Source organism: Phaenicophaeus curvirostris, chromosome 18, assembly GCF_032191515.1.
Source record: "Phaenicophaeus curvirostris isolate KB17595 chromosome 18, BPBGC_Pcur_1.0, whole genome shotgun sequence".
NCBI classification, from domain to species: Eukaryota; Metazoa; Chordata; class Aves; order Cuculiformes; family Cuculidae; genus Phaenicophaeus; species Phaenicophaeus curvirostris.
Genome location: NC_091409.1, coordinates 16,254,035 through 16,269,131, shown reverse-complemented (window position 1 = coordinate 16,269,131; position 15,097 = coordinate 16,254,035). Strand labels below are relative to the sequence as shown.

General features: G+C 42.2%; 1 protein-coding gene across 6 annotated transcripts in view; it reads right to left on the bottom strand.

Annotated features, from left to right (window-relative positions):
* Positions 1-15,097, bottom strand: part of PHF20 (PHD finger protein 20) — a 67,540-nt gene that overhangs the window by 32,975 nt on the left and 19,468 nt on the right. For all 6 annotated transcript variants that reach the window (XM_069872182.1, XM_069872183.1, XM_069872181.1 and 3 more), the window contains 7 exons: positions 14,250-14,421; positions 13,999-14,083; positions 12,898-12,977; positions 8,966-9,353; positions 8,508-8,615; positions 7,391-7,567; positions 6,387-6,557 (listed from right to left, as the gene is read on the bottom strand). In XM_069872182.1, coding sequence (XP_069728283.1) covers positions 6,387-6,557; positions 7,391-7,567; positions 8,508-8,615; positions 8,966-9,353; positions 12,898-12,977; positions 13,999-14,083; positions 14,250-14,421 — 1,181 coding nt within the window. The remainder of the gene's footprint in view (positions 1-6,386; positions 6,558-7,390; positions 7,568-8,507; positions 8,616-8,965; positions 9,354-12,897; positions 12,978-13,998; positions 14,084-14,249; positions 14,422-15,097) is intronic.

Below are 15,097 nucleotides of genomic sequence, written 5' to 3'. Positions count from 1 at the left end.
TCTTTACGAGTCGCATAGTAGAGCTGGTGGTGCCAGGGCACAGAGGGAGGCTGGTGCCCAGCCCCACCACCCAGCAGAGCCCCCAAGGAGCCAGCACTCCCAGCCAGTGCTCCAACAGCCAACTCCTTACACAGTTCCCATAGGGTAAACTGCCATCCTTACACACAGACACAGTTTGTGCTCACAACACATGGTACTAAACTGGTTTCTACAGAGATGTTTTGCTGTATTAGCTTCAGAGCATGGTGTTTCAGAACATGGTTGTTTCCCTCCAAGTAGAGAGGGAAGTTAATGACAGAGCTTCCACCTGCCATTTCTTCGCTGTTTATAGCCACAATTAACTCTCCTAACCTGGCATTCCGTTAGCCATTACAAAATAAAGCACAGACTCAGGCTCAAAGCACAGCATCTCCTTTAACTCTCATTACACAGAAACCCACCCATTCAGCATTTCAGTCAGCACCTCTGACACTGCTCACTGTGCTGCATGATCCAGGGTTCAAGCTGAGATCACATTTAGCAGTAAGCTCACTGTCAAGTGTCATCACACAAAGCTTCTGAGGCCACAAGGGATTTTTTTTTTTTCCCCCATCACCACCAATTCTGTTTGAATTGGCTCCTGCTGGGACAGGAATATATGGCAGCAGCACATTATCCAGGCTGAAGGCCTGCCATCCTGAGGCATCTCTGCACCACAGTAGGAAGCTGCCCCAGAAAGCCAACAGCACACATAGCTCTGAGCATTTACCCCTCAAAAAAGCTGGCCGTGCTACTGCCTCTAACCTTTAGATCTGTTTGTTAAACTGGCGAGACTCCAGCCTCTGCTTCCTGGTCTCCACAGAAATACTAAGCAAAGATAAAATTACTTCCTCACCTACTGTGACACTGAACACATGGAGTCTCTCCAGAACAAGTGTCTTCTGGTGCTTCCGCTTGCATTATTGTCATGATTATTTCGTTTGTCACCACTACGTTTCTTGAATCACAGACCTCAGTTTTATGCATCCCAGGGTAACTGCACAGGTGATTCTGGATAGCAAAGATAAAACCTCATCTCTCATGTTTTCATCTGTTCACACAGATGTGAAGTTGACCTGCGAGGTCAAACATTGCCAGTCCAGCAGAGTCAACTTCAAAATTCTACGAGCTATTTTGAAGCCAGTGCTTGCTAGGAACACATCTGTTCTAACAGGCCCCATGTTAAATACAACCTCTACTTAGCCCAGCCGACACTTGGTACATTTTGGTTTGGATTGCTTCACATCACTGGGCTGGCATCCTCATTAATTGCCTACTGATTTCGTCTAAGTTCTTCTGAAATCTTTGTTGTTGTTTGTTGTGTTGTTTTTAAGCTCATCCAAAGCGTTCCTGCTGCTTTCAGCACCCAACCTATGTTTCTTCGTTTATTTCCAAAACCTTTTGCCTTACAAGATCTCAGCTGTGAAACGAAGGCCATCTTGCCTAATCGCTCTCTCAAACCTCTGTAGGAAGGACAGCATCCAGGCATTTCCAAGTGTGTCCAGAATCCACTCACCTACGTAAAGCAGACGCTTGGTGTAATACATAGATACAGCATCAATAATCACAGATCATTACCTGATCACAAAGTTGTGATTTTTCAGCCTGAGCATTATTTTGACAACGTAAGACTGCTCAGTGTCTTATCCAACCCTCCACTCACCACATTTTCCCTGTGCTGGCACTAAACATGTAACAATAAAAACACGGCAGTCTGTACTGAACAAAGTGCTTGTACGCATGCTGTGCATCAACCTCGGGGTACCTCTAGAGATGTAAAGGCTTTACCTATACTTTGAGGTGTGGCTGAAATGCACTGCCTGGATCATGGCATCCAGCTCTAAGAAACGAAGCAGGCAAGGCAATGGACTTCTTTATGTGCTATACTGTTAGGCTTAAAACAACAACTGTTACACTACCTTAAAGGAATCCAAGCCTACCTAGGTAAACTGCAGGATCCACAGTTGTGCTCTCAAACTGGATGCAAAGATATTATGCTTCTCCTTGACTGAAACTCAAAACAAAATTAGAAAACGTGGTTAAGTGTGAGGCAAATGAAATCCCTGGGGTGTGTCTATGCAAATAAAGTCACTTCAAGAGTTCTGGGGAACACAACTCCAAACATGACAGCAGATCTGTGCAAAGGAATGGTAGCTCACCTCTGAAGTCAAATCAGTTTGTACGAGTGAAGCCACATCAACAGCTGCAAAGCACTTCTATGCCTGTTTTCACATCTATGACAAAGACATTTAACTGCTGTAAATGTTTGCCAATGGACTGTCACCCAGTTTTTGGAAAGATAACTTCCTTCAGCTAAATCCTAAATATCAACTCTGGTTACTAAACATCAGAGGAGCCAAAACTCAGCAAACAGTATTTTTACCCTATAAAACACACAACTAATGAGAATTTTGCTGAAAACTTAAAAAAACCCCTAACCTTTGACAAGCACCACGGTATTGCCTTTTCAGAACACAGCAGACACCTACATTTCAAAACATAACAATCACATAATCACTCCAAATTGTTATTTGCTGTGACAAATGTCTGCAACTACCACAAATCTGAATTATCTCCCACCAAGCAACTGGGAAAACACTCTCTGAAAAGAACTTTTATCCTTAATAATTCCTAATATTCAAATGCTGTAAAAATTACATTCTTCCTAGGCATCATGCAACTACTGCCAGGGTACATCACTCATCTGTGCCAAAACAATACTAACACAACACAGCGAAGAAAATGACGGTTGTTATTATCTGGCAGTGTTCAAGGCCAGGTTGGATGGGGCTTGCAGCAACTGGATCCAGTGGGAGGTGTCCCTGCCCCTGGCAGGGGGTTAGAATTGGATAGGCTTTAAGGTCCCTTCCAACCCAAACCATTCTATGAGTCTATTAATTTTATTATGGTTTGTAGTATTTCTTCCTACAGGAGGAGAATGAATTCCAACCAAGCAACTAGAATTAAAGCCTACAAAGAAAAATGTTACTACTGGGTCACAACACTGTACTCATTCTAAGTACGTGACGTTATCACTGACCTTAACTTCCATGCTTTAATTTGTGGGAATCTTGTATGGCAGAACTACCTCTTTGTTCCACCTGCCCCATTTCCTCTGACACTATATCCCAATCTCCCTTCCCAAACCCAACATCTCTAATGCACATGGCAGCCTCAGAACTTTACTGCCTGACACCACAGTCAGTATCTGGAGATATCGCTATTCTCTTGGTAATGATCCCTAAAGCGAATTAACTCAGCCTCCAGCCTCCAACACTCGTTACTTCCGGGACAGCATGCTCAGACTCCTTCACCAGCACCTCAGGAGCAGGAAGTCACTGGTGATTTTGAGTTGTTTATAGATCCCATGCCAAGGGGCCTCTGTCGAACAGGCACGCTGCAACCAGGCAAGAGCCTGGGCATTGCTGCTCCTGTCAGGCTCGATCGGCACCAGAGTGCACAGACCTGATGCCACAGGAAAGACAGAAGCACGTACAGGAAAAGACAAAATCACTTTTAACTACAGAATATTTATCCATGATGAGATCTACATATTTTAGAACTCTTGTATGAACAAACCACTCGTTAAGAACAGTTTAAATGTTGATTAAGTATAGAAATGTAGCTTTTTGTATTTCAGGTGACAGTATTTACTTAAAATTTGCCCTGTAAAGTTTGTATTTCCCATCCTTAAGAGCTTTCTCCAACAAAAGCACCTGCCTGCCACATCTGGATACCCAGTGCATATCTGGCATTTCTAACGTTAGATGAGATGCTTTTAGTTAAATGAAACAAAAAACACAGTCAGAAGTGTGGATTTTCAGACCCGCCACAGTGCTAAACTTCGGGTCAGAATTCCATGTGAGCTCATACTCCTGAATGAACTTCAGTCCTGCTCACTCGAGCAGTGACAGAAGCGTCAGGAGCGCAGGAGCTCCACCAGAGGCTTTGGGCAGGTACGCGCACCACACAGCATTCCCACAGCTTTATGGCTTGTGCCCAATTAAGCAAGCTCAGGAGAAGTCCACGCTACACACATCATAGCAGTGTGATTGACCCATGCATGCTGGTGTCATGCATGCTGGTGTCACACATGCAGCTGGACTTCTCCCCAATTTAAGCTCAAATTACAGATGCTGAGCCACACACACTAGGAAGCCAGAGGGAAGTGGCAATAATGGCAAAAGCTATCCAAAGGGACCACAGTCTTTTGAACTCCCACTGATTCCAGTTACACACCAGCATTATAATGGTGTTCTGCCCTATCTACCTGCTGCCAAAATTACATTCGAGAAATACTACACCTCAGCCCAGCATGTACTGCACCAGCTCAAGGGATAAACCAAGCAACTGCAGGCTTTACCTGTAATCTCATTAGAATGTAAAGAGCCAGGTGGAAGAAAATAAAAAGCTGTTGGTATTTTAGTTTAACTGTTGAACTTAAATGCGTACTTTCACAGAAGGAGATTCTCCATCAGCAAATACAGAGCAGTAGCAGTGTCACACACCCAAGCCTGCCTGCCTGTGTGTTTTTTGCAGCCAGAGTGGTTTGTTCACTGTAACTGCCAACATCAAGCACGTATTGATCTCACTGCATTACAGCCCTTGACTCAGGTTCCCAAACTGCAATTTTTAAGGTAAAGCAATCTTCTCTGAAGATACCACACAGCTACTCAGGTTCATGCGCACCACTATCAATGTTTTAATACATCTTTGATTTCATGCTTACTTGAAACTAAGGGATTAGGAAACACCCTGAACAGCTCCAAGTCCTAAATGAGTCCTGAAGTGAGAAAAGAGATGCCACTGCAGGAGGCTTTTTGAGCAATAGTACTTGACCGCTAACCCTAAAGTGTTGTGATCACACGTTACGGGATTAAGCAGCATCTTTCTGAGAATGCTCGGTGACTACTTCTGGATTCCTTTACAAAGACAATGGCAGCAGATGCTTTAACACTGGATTAACTGTTTGGAAGAACATCTGTAATCATTAACACAGCTTTCCCACACCGTTACTTTCAAAAGCCAAGGCTTAATATTCTTCAAATTCTCAGATCTTATCCAAGTGTGGTTTGCCAATCCATAATTCGAGGAATCCCTCCAGAAAATTACAGAAAAGCGAAGCAGCATCTTAAAAATGCTGCACTTCAAACTGAAAATTTGCAGGATTTAACAAAATAAAAGTCTAAACAGTTATCCACTAAAAAAAGCATTATGTAACACAATGAGTTTGTCATGCAAGATCACTGCAGTTAAAAAGTATTTTATTTTATTGTTTCCCTACATAAAGCATGTCCAAAAGGCGACTGTAGTAGAAAGCTTTGCCACGTCGCCTCAGCAGTTTGTCAGAGGCTGGAAAGTGACTGTTTTCAGACATACTAAAAATCCTTCTCGCTTTCAGAGCTGCTGTACCTCCCAGAAGAGGCCTCCACAGTGCAAGTCCTGCATGCTTCACCTCAGAGCAATTCTGTTCACTGCATCCACGTGGAGCCCTGCCTGTACCTGAGCACATTCTCACACACCTAAGCTGGAGCCACCACTTTTACTTGCTTGTCTGAAGCACAAGATTCCAACACGAGCAAGAAGTGGGTGAAAGGAGACACTTGTAAGTAGGAGGTAAATCTGGAATAACCAAACAGGAGGGAAACTAGCAGACTACTCCAGCAATGCTGAGCAACTGTAAATCCCTTTAAATGTCATGTTCCACTAAAAATTAAGCTTCTTAGAGCAGAAATAGGGGATTTGTAGTTCAGGTTTCCCCAGTTCACTGCAGATACAACTAACAAGAAGCAGCCATGGGACAGCACTATGTCACACAGTCTGCTGTCTGCACAGGAAACTTGCATTTGAAAAAGCACGGCAAGTTCACTTAACAGCTCAGAGAAAGCAAAAAATGTGTTATAGACAGACACTGAGATGTTTGAACTTTTTCAAAAATTTGCACCACAACCTTTAAAGAGTCCAGAGCTTCAACATACCAGAACCAAACCATAAGGACAGAGAAACGCACAAGCAGGATTCCCAGACATGACTAAATAACCTGATCTTTTAAGATCAGGTCCAACTTAATTCAGAATTACAAACAGTAAATGACACACCCAAAACAAACGTTTGTTAACTGCACCATTCAAATGCTAAAAATACTATACTCAATCATTTACAAGTCAGGACTTTCACTTTTTGGAAGTAAACTCCAAAGCATAAGATCAAAACTGAGTCTGTAAGGAGTAACAACATGCATTCTGCCCTCCGTGGTTAACATTGCAAGAATGCAGTTTTCTGTTAGTGACGCTTGTGCAAGCATGAAATCAAAGCATCAACTGCTTTAACAAATGCATCAATATCACATATGAAATTAAAGTTTGAACCTGTAGCAGCAGAAGGTTCTTGAGTTCCAACAGCAGCAGAAGACTCGGTGTCTCCAACTTTTTCTTCCTGTAAACTGGCATCCGTACCGAGTGCCACGCTACAGGATGTGTTTCCAGGACCTCCTTCTTCACTGAAACTTGGGTCAGATTCAGCAGGAATTTCTAACTGGACTAGAATGGAGGAAAAAATTGTCGCTGAGTAAAATGCACCGTTGAGTAAAAAAGCACATTCCAGAACAGTGCTGTGTGTTCATCCCATCACAGTGGAGACAAACATCCATCCACCAACTTGCCATTTTATTAACACAAAACCGAGCTTTTGGGACAGCTACTTGCAGCACACCTCTAAGTTCAGAGCTGCCTAGAAACACACAGGCTGCTAATGCTTTATAGCCTGAAACAGCACAGGCCTCCTCAAACCAGTACTGGAGCTCTCCTTGAAAGGCAAAGGGAGCAAAGCACAGGGTAGAGCAAGGGAGAATCATCTTCGCCCAATCTAAGGATCCAAGCACCCATTTAGTGTTCTCAGTTTTCAACAAGAGGATTAACTGTATGTTTATATATAGTATGCAGGGTATTTCTTAAACCTAAAAGTGTTAAGACTTTGCAGTAGCCCATTTTCACAAGCATAACCTATATCCCTTGAAAAAAGAACACAAAAAATAACCACCACAATATTTCCTTTAAGTTATCTTACAACCTATGGAGCTCTCCCTTTGCAAGGCCTGTTCTCCCAGCCAGTCACCCCTCTACTGGAAAAGCTCCCACCACAGAAGGGAAATGCTAGGGTTGCTGATGGAGAGGGACTCAACAGCAAAAGGCAATCGGGACAGCAGACAGAGATACAAACTTTCCTCAAGTCTTCTCTGCACTGCGACACAATTAGGTTCTAATTGCAAATACAGAGCCTGCAGGATGTGCAAGTGAGAATCCAGTGCTTGCAACAATGAGACAGATGACTGCTGCACCACAACAAACCCGGAGTGCACCAGGAATGTGCTTACCCTTCTCTGAGTCCTTCTGGTTAGATACTGCATCTTTCAAAGGCTGAATTTCAGCTGAAGTTGCGACATGATCTGTATTTATAATCTCATGGCTAGCACTAGATGAGAGTCTTGAAGATCGTCTCCTGTTCTGGTCTCTTTCAGGGTTATCTGAAGAGTTCTTCACTTTTTCCTGAGCTGGAACAGACAAACTCAATAGTACCATGCATTTACGGGATTACTAAATAGTTCACAAGCACATGTAAAGACCTCCCCTCCCAGTGACAGCATGAAAATCTGTTTTGTAAGGTTAAGAGCAGAAGGTAAACAGCCCTGATGATCAGAGCTCTCTCTCAAGGCTACAGTCATATTAAGTTACAAATAAGCATAAAAACAGTGCAAAAGCCCCCCTATAGAGGTCTGAGCTTTTTCTTTTAGTAACAAACGTGAAGTAAGAGCACAGGTCAACACCCTACTGGTAAAACATTGCTTTCAACAGCAACTGTCCCTCAGGAATAAGGAACACAAGAAGTCAGAAGAGACATTTCAGACACACAAACAACTCTGACCCTAAGCTGGGCAACATCCACATATTGAAATTCTAAGACTGTGGTCTTAATGAAGGGAAAGACAGAGACAGCCATCTTCAGACTTTCATCTCCTAGTTCACGATACCGCTAGAGACTGTCAGCACCCTCACTGACACAGTACAGAGCATACCAAAATACAGCAGACGCTAGTAGATTGCAGCAATATTAATATTTATCTAGCATTAAAGTTTCTTTGCTAAGCAATGTGGCAGATATTGCATGTCATAACTAAAGAGCTTCTACAATTAAAAAAAGGCTTTCAACCTTCTACATATTGGGGGTATCACTGCCTCCTCTATGCCTGCGAATTTCATGACTCGCAGCTTGTGATTCCTTTACCCACATCCTGCTTCCACTTAGGAAGGACTTGCAGCAGGATGATGATACATATGAATGTCCAATTTAAGAAAAACAGGTGCTGCATTTCAACCATTTCACGTCTCTCAGCTCAACGTTAACACTACAGATTTTTTTCTCCCCCTCCACTTAAGCTTTGAGAATTTATATGTACAAATACCACAAGATCTGAATACGAAACAAGTACTCACACAAGTTTTTTTCAATCCTGGGACGCTTTGAAGGAACTTCACCTCCTTTAGGTATTTTCCGATGCCTTAACTCCAAAGTTATGGGCTGCAGCGTTTGAGAACTTGGCTCTACATATTTAGATGAGAAGATGAAAATTGACTGGATATGAAACTGCAAGCGCTTTAAAACATAAATTCCCAAACAACACAACGTAAAATACTGGAATTGCATAAACAGGTTCACCTGGCTTTCCAAACATACTAGCATTTCATTTCACTGCAGACATGTTCTATAACATATCAAGATTACTTGCCTAACTCTGATCTCTGACCAAACCCCTGTAGATCCAAACCTGTTTAACAAGTGTGCTCTCCACACAGTTTCTAGAGGCTGTGAAAGAGCAAGATACTTTCCACACCTTTCGGTAAGTCCTGAAGGGTTCCAATACATGCCCTAAAGCGTAAGTTTAGCTACGTACCTGTTGGAGGTGGTATTGGCGGTCTTCCACGTTTCCGTTTAGTGTCTTTTGTGTTCTCCTGTGGACTCTTTACGTTGTCATTCTCAGCCTTCTTCTCAATTTGTGTATCTACTGAATATTCCATATCATTCTCTGATATATTCTCTTTATCTTCTTTTCCATTCTTAGATATATTCTTTTCAGAGGCCTTGCCTTTTTCTGAGATCGCTATCACTTTTCCTTCTTTATCAGGTTGCTTAACTCTCTTCTCAGTCTTTAATGTCTTTTCATCCTTGTCTTTCTTTGAATTACCTGTTGCTTTCCTCTGTTCTTTAAACTTCTCCCGTTTTTCAGGAGATGATGGAATTTCATTACCTCTTTCCTTAGGCTTAGCATTCCCCACAATATTCTAGAATAAAAAGAATGACATATGAAAATTAACTTACAATCTGAAAGTCCTCCTCCACCTTTGTATGTAGCAGACCCGCAATCCTGCCCAGTGTTTCAAAGGATACAAGCATACATTCTTATTACAACCCACAGATTAAAATTTGGAGGCACTCAAGCTGTTCAAGGTCCCACGCAGCTTCAACAGGACAGTGCAACAGATGCACTCAGTGGTGTAAGAGATTTGCTGCTTATCTCCTCCCATGCTGTTGTAGTTTGAGGTAAATTAGACAGTTTTATGACTAACTTACATGCTGTAAGTAACTTCATTCTCTGAAAACAAATGGCAAGTTTTTGAGACAGTGTTCTTCTCTAAAGTGTTAACACAGGGCATTGGTATGCAAAAAGACCAATGTTTATGCTTAACCAATTCCATCCTCAACCTGGCAGAAAAGAATGCACACCTGTGAGGAAGGGGACATAGGGCAGGTAAACCTAAATGGACCAACAGAAGATTCCATCCCATATAAGACATACTATGTATAAATTTGAGAGATCAAGAGTCTTGTTCTCTTCTGCAATGGCTGACATCCATCTGTTGCTCTTGATCCTGAATCCGTGTGTTTCTGAATCCAGTTCCTGAGTCTAGCTCCCATCTAGCTGTGGACCCCTCTCCTCCAGTCTGCTCTGCAGCATTTGTGGTGATGGAGTCATTAAAGGGTGGGGGCCAGGATCTCATTTATTTGTTTATATTTTATTACTTTCTAATTATTTCCATTGTTATCATTATCATTTCATTAAAGCTTTAGTTCTAGTTTCCAATCCTTAAGTCTTTTTCCTTTCATTTCCCTCTCCCCTTTCCCTGAGGGTTCGGAGGGCAGAGGGGAAGAGGTGCAGCTGCTCAGATTTAGCTGAGTGGGGTTAAACCATAACACATGCATTGGTGAGGCCCACACCAGCTCGTGCAGCGCTGCTTCAGCCTAGTGGGACACTGAAGAATGAGTGGGAGTCAAGAGCACAGAGAAGGACAAACAGTTCAGCAGCACCTGGATGCAAAAAACCCACTTCCTTTCTCAAGAATGCCTCATTTGAAACGGACTGATATTTAGTTTGTAGCTGTCACTGCTACCGAAGTGTGCTAAATAAAGACTCAGGCAAAGCAACTGCAATCACCAATTTCACCAGCAACCACAGGATGTTAAAATTTACACATAAAAGTTCAAAACCAGAATTTTCAACTTTGTCCTTCTGCAGTCTGTGTTTGGTGTGAGAGCACATGAAAATCCCCAGCAGTCCCTGGCCAGAAAGTTGCTGACACACCACATGGCTGCCACCTCATTTCCCCACAGTTCCTGTATGACACCACCAAACCAGGAAGAAAACGCCTGTTCCAAGGGGCCACTGCCTCTCCCCGTCCCTTCTCTTTTGGGATCAGGTTTCACATTAGTCTGTGTCCCCTCCCAATGACCCTGCTTCAGGCTGCCCCAGAACTTTTCTGTTCTGATGAGCAGCAACCTTCTGACTTTGTGCCTGGATTAATAATTTATGTTTGAGGATATATCAACACTGCCTTCCACTGAACTAACTTCCCTCTTCCTGTTGCCTAACAACTTGAAGCATTAATCAGCAATCATCCTCCTTTCCAGTCACAGTTCTGCAAGGCACAACAAGCTTCAACTCTGCTCAAGGGAAAGGCTGACCTCTAGATTCATCTTTGGGGAAGGAAGTGGAACAGCCCACTTGTTCTACAAGATCCTGAGAACACACTGAAGACTTGCTGTCTCCTCGTAGTACATGACATCCCACCACTTCCCACACCAAGATTCCCATCCACACGTGGGGTATATGGCCTGACACCTTTTCAGATTGTCATTTTCAGACCACAGTCCTAAGAAATAACCTTGATGCAATCAAACAGAGAATGTACAATCTGATCCATGTTCTGTATTCTTTCAACCATACTTGGCACAAAGAGGAAAAAAACCAACCACTTTTAAAAAACATGAGATCAAATCAATGTGTATTTCATGAAAACAATTACACGAAGGAGAAGGAAGTGTTTCACCTTCATAGGTGTCTGAGCACCACTTTTTCCCGACTCCATGAAAACGTGCCTTCTGTAAATTCCTTAAACACTACAGCTTCAGCTGGAACTCATACATTAGCAAAAAAACTCAAACGCAACCTTCACACAGGAGGCTTCATAAGCTGATGAAGCTGAACCACCTGATGTCAATCAAGTAGGTGGTACTGGAACACGTGCGAACCACCTTCATCAAATTATTCCCAAGAAACTGAACCATACATGCTGTGTGTCTGTATCTCAGCATGTCCTGAACTCTTAAAGCTGTGTATTCATGCAGTGCATGTGATCAGCGTTTACAGCGTGTCAAGACACTCACATAGGGACAGAGTAACACTGCCATCAAAGAAAAGACAACCAGCTTGCACTGCTCCCTTTAGGAACTGGAGGGGTTGAGCTGTTCTTTTTCATTCTTAACAGCTAAGATACCAGTCCTGTGTCCTTCGTGGCTACAGGCCTTCCTACCAATGAACAGGAATAAGATGCTCTCCTCCCACTGCCAGCACGCTCCTCCATCAGTGCTGTGCCCCAATCCACACCCTGAAAAACTTCCAGTCACAATCGAATCTTGAGCTCTCCAGTGGGGAGACTTTCAACTGTGTGAACAGAGCTCACTAGGAAATTCTCCCTTTATGCTTTTCTGTACTAAAGGACAGAAGAAAACATTCCTATCTCTTGGTTCAGAGAAAACTTCCCAGCCAGAGGTTACAGGGAGAAGAAAACCTAAACTCCTTTCTAAACTCACCCAAAGCTATGCAGAAATATGAAACTCCCTGAAGAAAAGACAAAGTATTTTGCCTCTCTTATGCAGAATAGTTCAAAAGATGGTTCAATATCAAGTATTTAAGGTTAAATATGGTAGATTTCTCATGGCAATTAAAACTCTACTAGTAGAGTCCCTTGTGACCATCGGTCAACTCTCAGTCAACCCTCAAACAGGCAGTTATTGCCACTGGAAAGCAATTAAGAGCGCTTTGTAGAAAATCTGACTTAGTTTTCCCTCCAAGCCTGGCAGATACGCACATCTGGAGACCTCCAAGTAACCGTTTGCCTCTTCACAACTGTTTAATTACCAAAATCTCTATTTAAAACTTGTGTTGCAGGAAAAGGATTAAATTCCTTTATTCCAATTTGAAGTTCCAAAAACTAAATGCAGAAGGAATGACTAAAAGCACAGGCTACAGCTACCACAAAGGAACACACACCAAGATCTCAAGATGGTTTAGAAACTGTTTTATTTATATGCCTATGACTTCTTTAACTAAAAGAGGAGCAGTCATGAAAACACGAACCCAAGAGCTTTACAAACCATCCCATGAAGATCTGTCCAACCTTTTCACTTTAATAGGTTTTATTTCATATCTATTGCATGCAAGCAATACAGGGGTTTCATTCATTTCATATTTTATTTTATAATTCATCAAATCCAGTCACTAGAACTGTTAATTCTAGAATACACTAGCAGCACAAATGCAACACTTACCTGATCTTTGGAAAAAGCTTTGACATGAATGTTTTTGACAGTCTGAACTACACCATCATAAAACTTCACAGTGTATGTACCTACAATTTGAAAACAAAACATAGGCATTAAAGATCAGAAGTTATTTAAGAGAGCACCTGCTAATGGCTCCAATACTCTAGCAGCATTTTTAGCTTTTGATAACAGCTGCTTTATCTATGCTGTTAAAAACTTCAACAGCAGCAGTCTTATCGCAAGTCATCTAAGAGACAAACAGTGGTAAGCATCAAGGTGCAGGTCTGAGCTCGGAGCTGCTCCTTAAATCTACTCTCCTCAAAATCCTGAAGTATTTTTGGTGAAATACCCCACAGACTTTGCCTCCTTGCTCTGACAACACACAGTCAATCTACAGAAAGTACAGCATGGGAACTGTCAGAAGAGATGCTGAGCAAGAATCACCACGAATGCTGCAGAGCCTCTGGAGATAAAACTGCAGAGAGCTTTGATAACCAGCTAGCCTCCAGCCTGAGAAAATTCAACATCAGTGGCAAAAACAAGAAGGCACAGAAACAATAACAGTGGTCACGAGGAGCTGGGAAGGAGAAGAACAGCTGTGGAAATTTTTATGAAGGACTTGCAGGACTGTTCTTGACATTTCACTAAGGTATAAAGATGAGGTTGTAACAATAAACTTGGTCTCAGCTTGAAATGAAAGCAGAGTCCGTGTCTGTTTAATACGCCACAGGAACAACTCCTTCATGGTTACTTACAGTATTCAAAAAGCAGGAGCATGGCTGTACTTTGCCCCCCACTGTATTTGCAAAGGGGTTCTGCAGCTCTGACACCACTGTTACTGCAGTTACCTGCTTCTCTGGACATGAGCCTTAAGAAACAACTTTTCCTAAACACATACTTAAAGTGATTACTGACTGGACATCCCAGCAGCAGGTTCTTATATTTCATAAAAAGGATGTTAGGTTAAAAAAGTTATTTATAACTGAAAATAAGGCTTTCCAGATTTGTTTTCCACCCACTGTACTCTCTCCACCTAAGTAAAAAGGTTAGAATGCAGTTAGAAGTGTATCACTAATGAGCATGACCAAACCCAAAGAGACTCCTTACCATCTTTGTTCACAGAAGTAACTTTGGCTGGATAGAAGCGGCAGTCAGACCAGCATGCCAACACCTGGTCATTTACATGAAATCCCTAAAAGACAGTATTGAAAGGTGTTTTCATCTGAGAATGCCTGAAACATACAACTTAATTGAAACATCAAAATTATTAGCTTTCCAATATTTAAAATAAATTATAAAGCTTACACAGCAGGGATTGCAGCATCAGATAAGCAACTTAACAACTGTTTTCTACTTACCGCACAACTTTCCTCCTCATGTAATCCTTCCTTTCTTAACTGTATCTTCTCTAAAGGACGCAAATAAGGACTGTCCCAACAAAACCATTCATCGTATCTATGGTTCCAGCGTTTGAAATGGATAAGGACTTTTCCTTCTTCATAATCAATTTCTTCAATAAGAGCAGGATACCTGGTCAAAAGGCAGATTAAAATATTTCAGTGAGGAATAAGGTTTCCTGTCTCGGACACTTCACCACAGTACAAAACACTACACAAAAAGGGCCTTCTGCACCATCAAAAGCAAAATATCTGAACATCTGCTTTATCAGGCGTGATAAGGGAGCAGTTATAAAACCTAAGAACCTTTCGTTTCTACAATCCCAGTGTTATTTGATGTATTGCTTGCGTAAGTAATAAAGACGTTACAAAAAGACTAGGAGCTCAGCACAGGATGAATCCCAAAACTGAACAGCAAAGGCAGGCGCTGGCTGCAGGAAGAGGAGACAATTAAGGAGTTCTTAGCCCAAAGTCAGGGAAAAAAAGTAACTAGAGATCAGCAGTCAGAAAACCCTTCCCTACACCTAGAAATTTGACATGCACACAAAAATGACAGCTTCAGCTCCCTCTTATCAAGAGTAACACCTGGAGGTCAATACACCCACTTCTCTCATAGAGAGCCATCAACAGGGATCACGAACCATCCTCCCGCGCAGCAGCAGAAGCCTAGCAGGCACACTAAACCTAATTCATATTTTAGAGTCTCAAGGTTACATTTTATCTGCAAAGTCCTGAGACTTCTTAAATAACAATCTCTCCGTACACTGCAAGCACAGGAGTCTCAGAAGAGACAAACCCAGTTGTTTCTA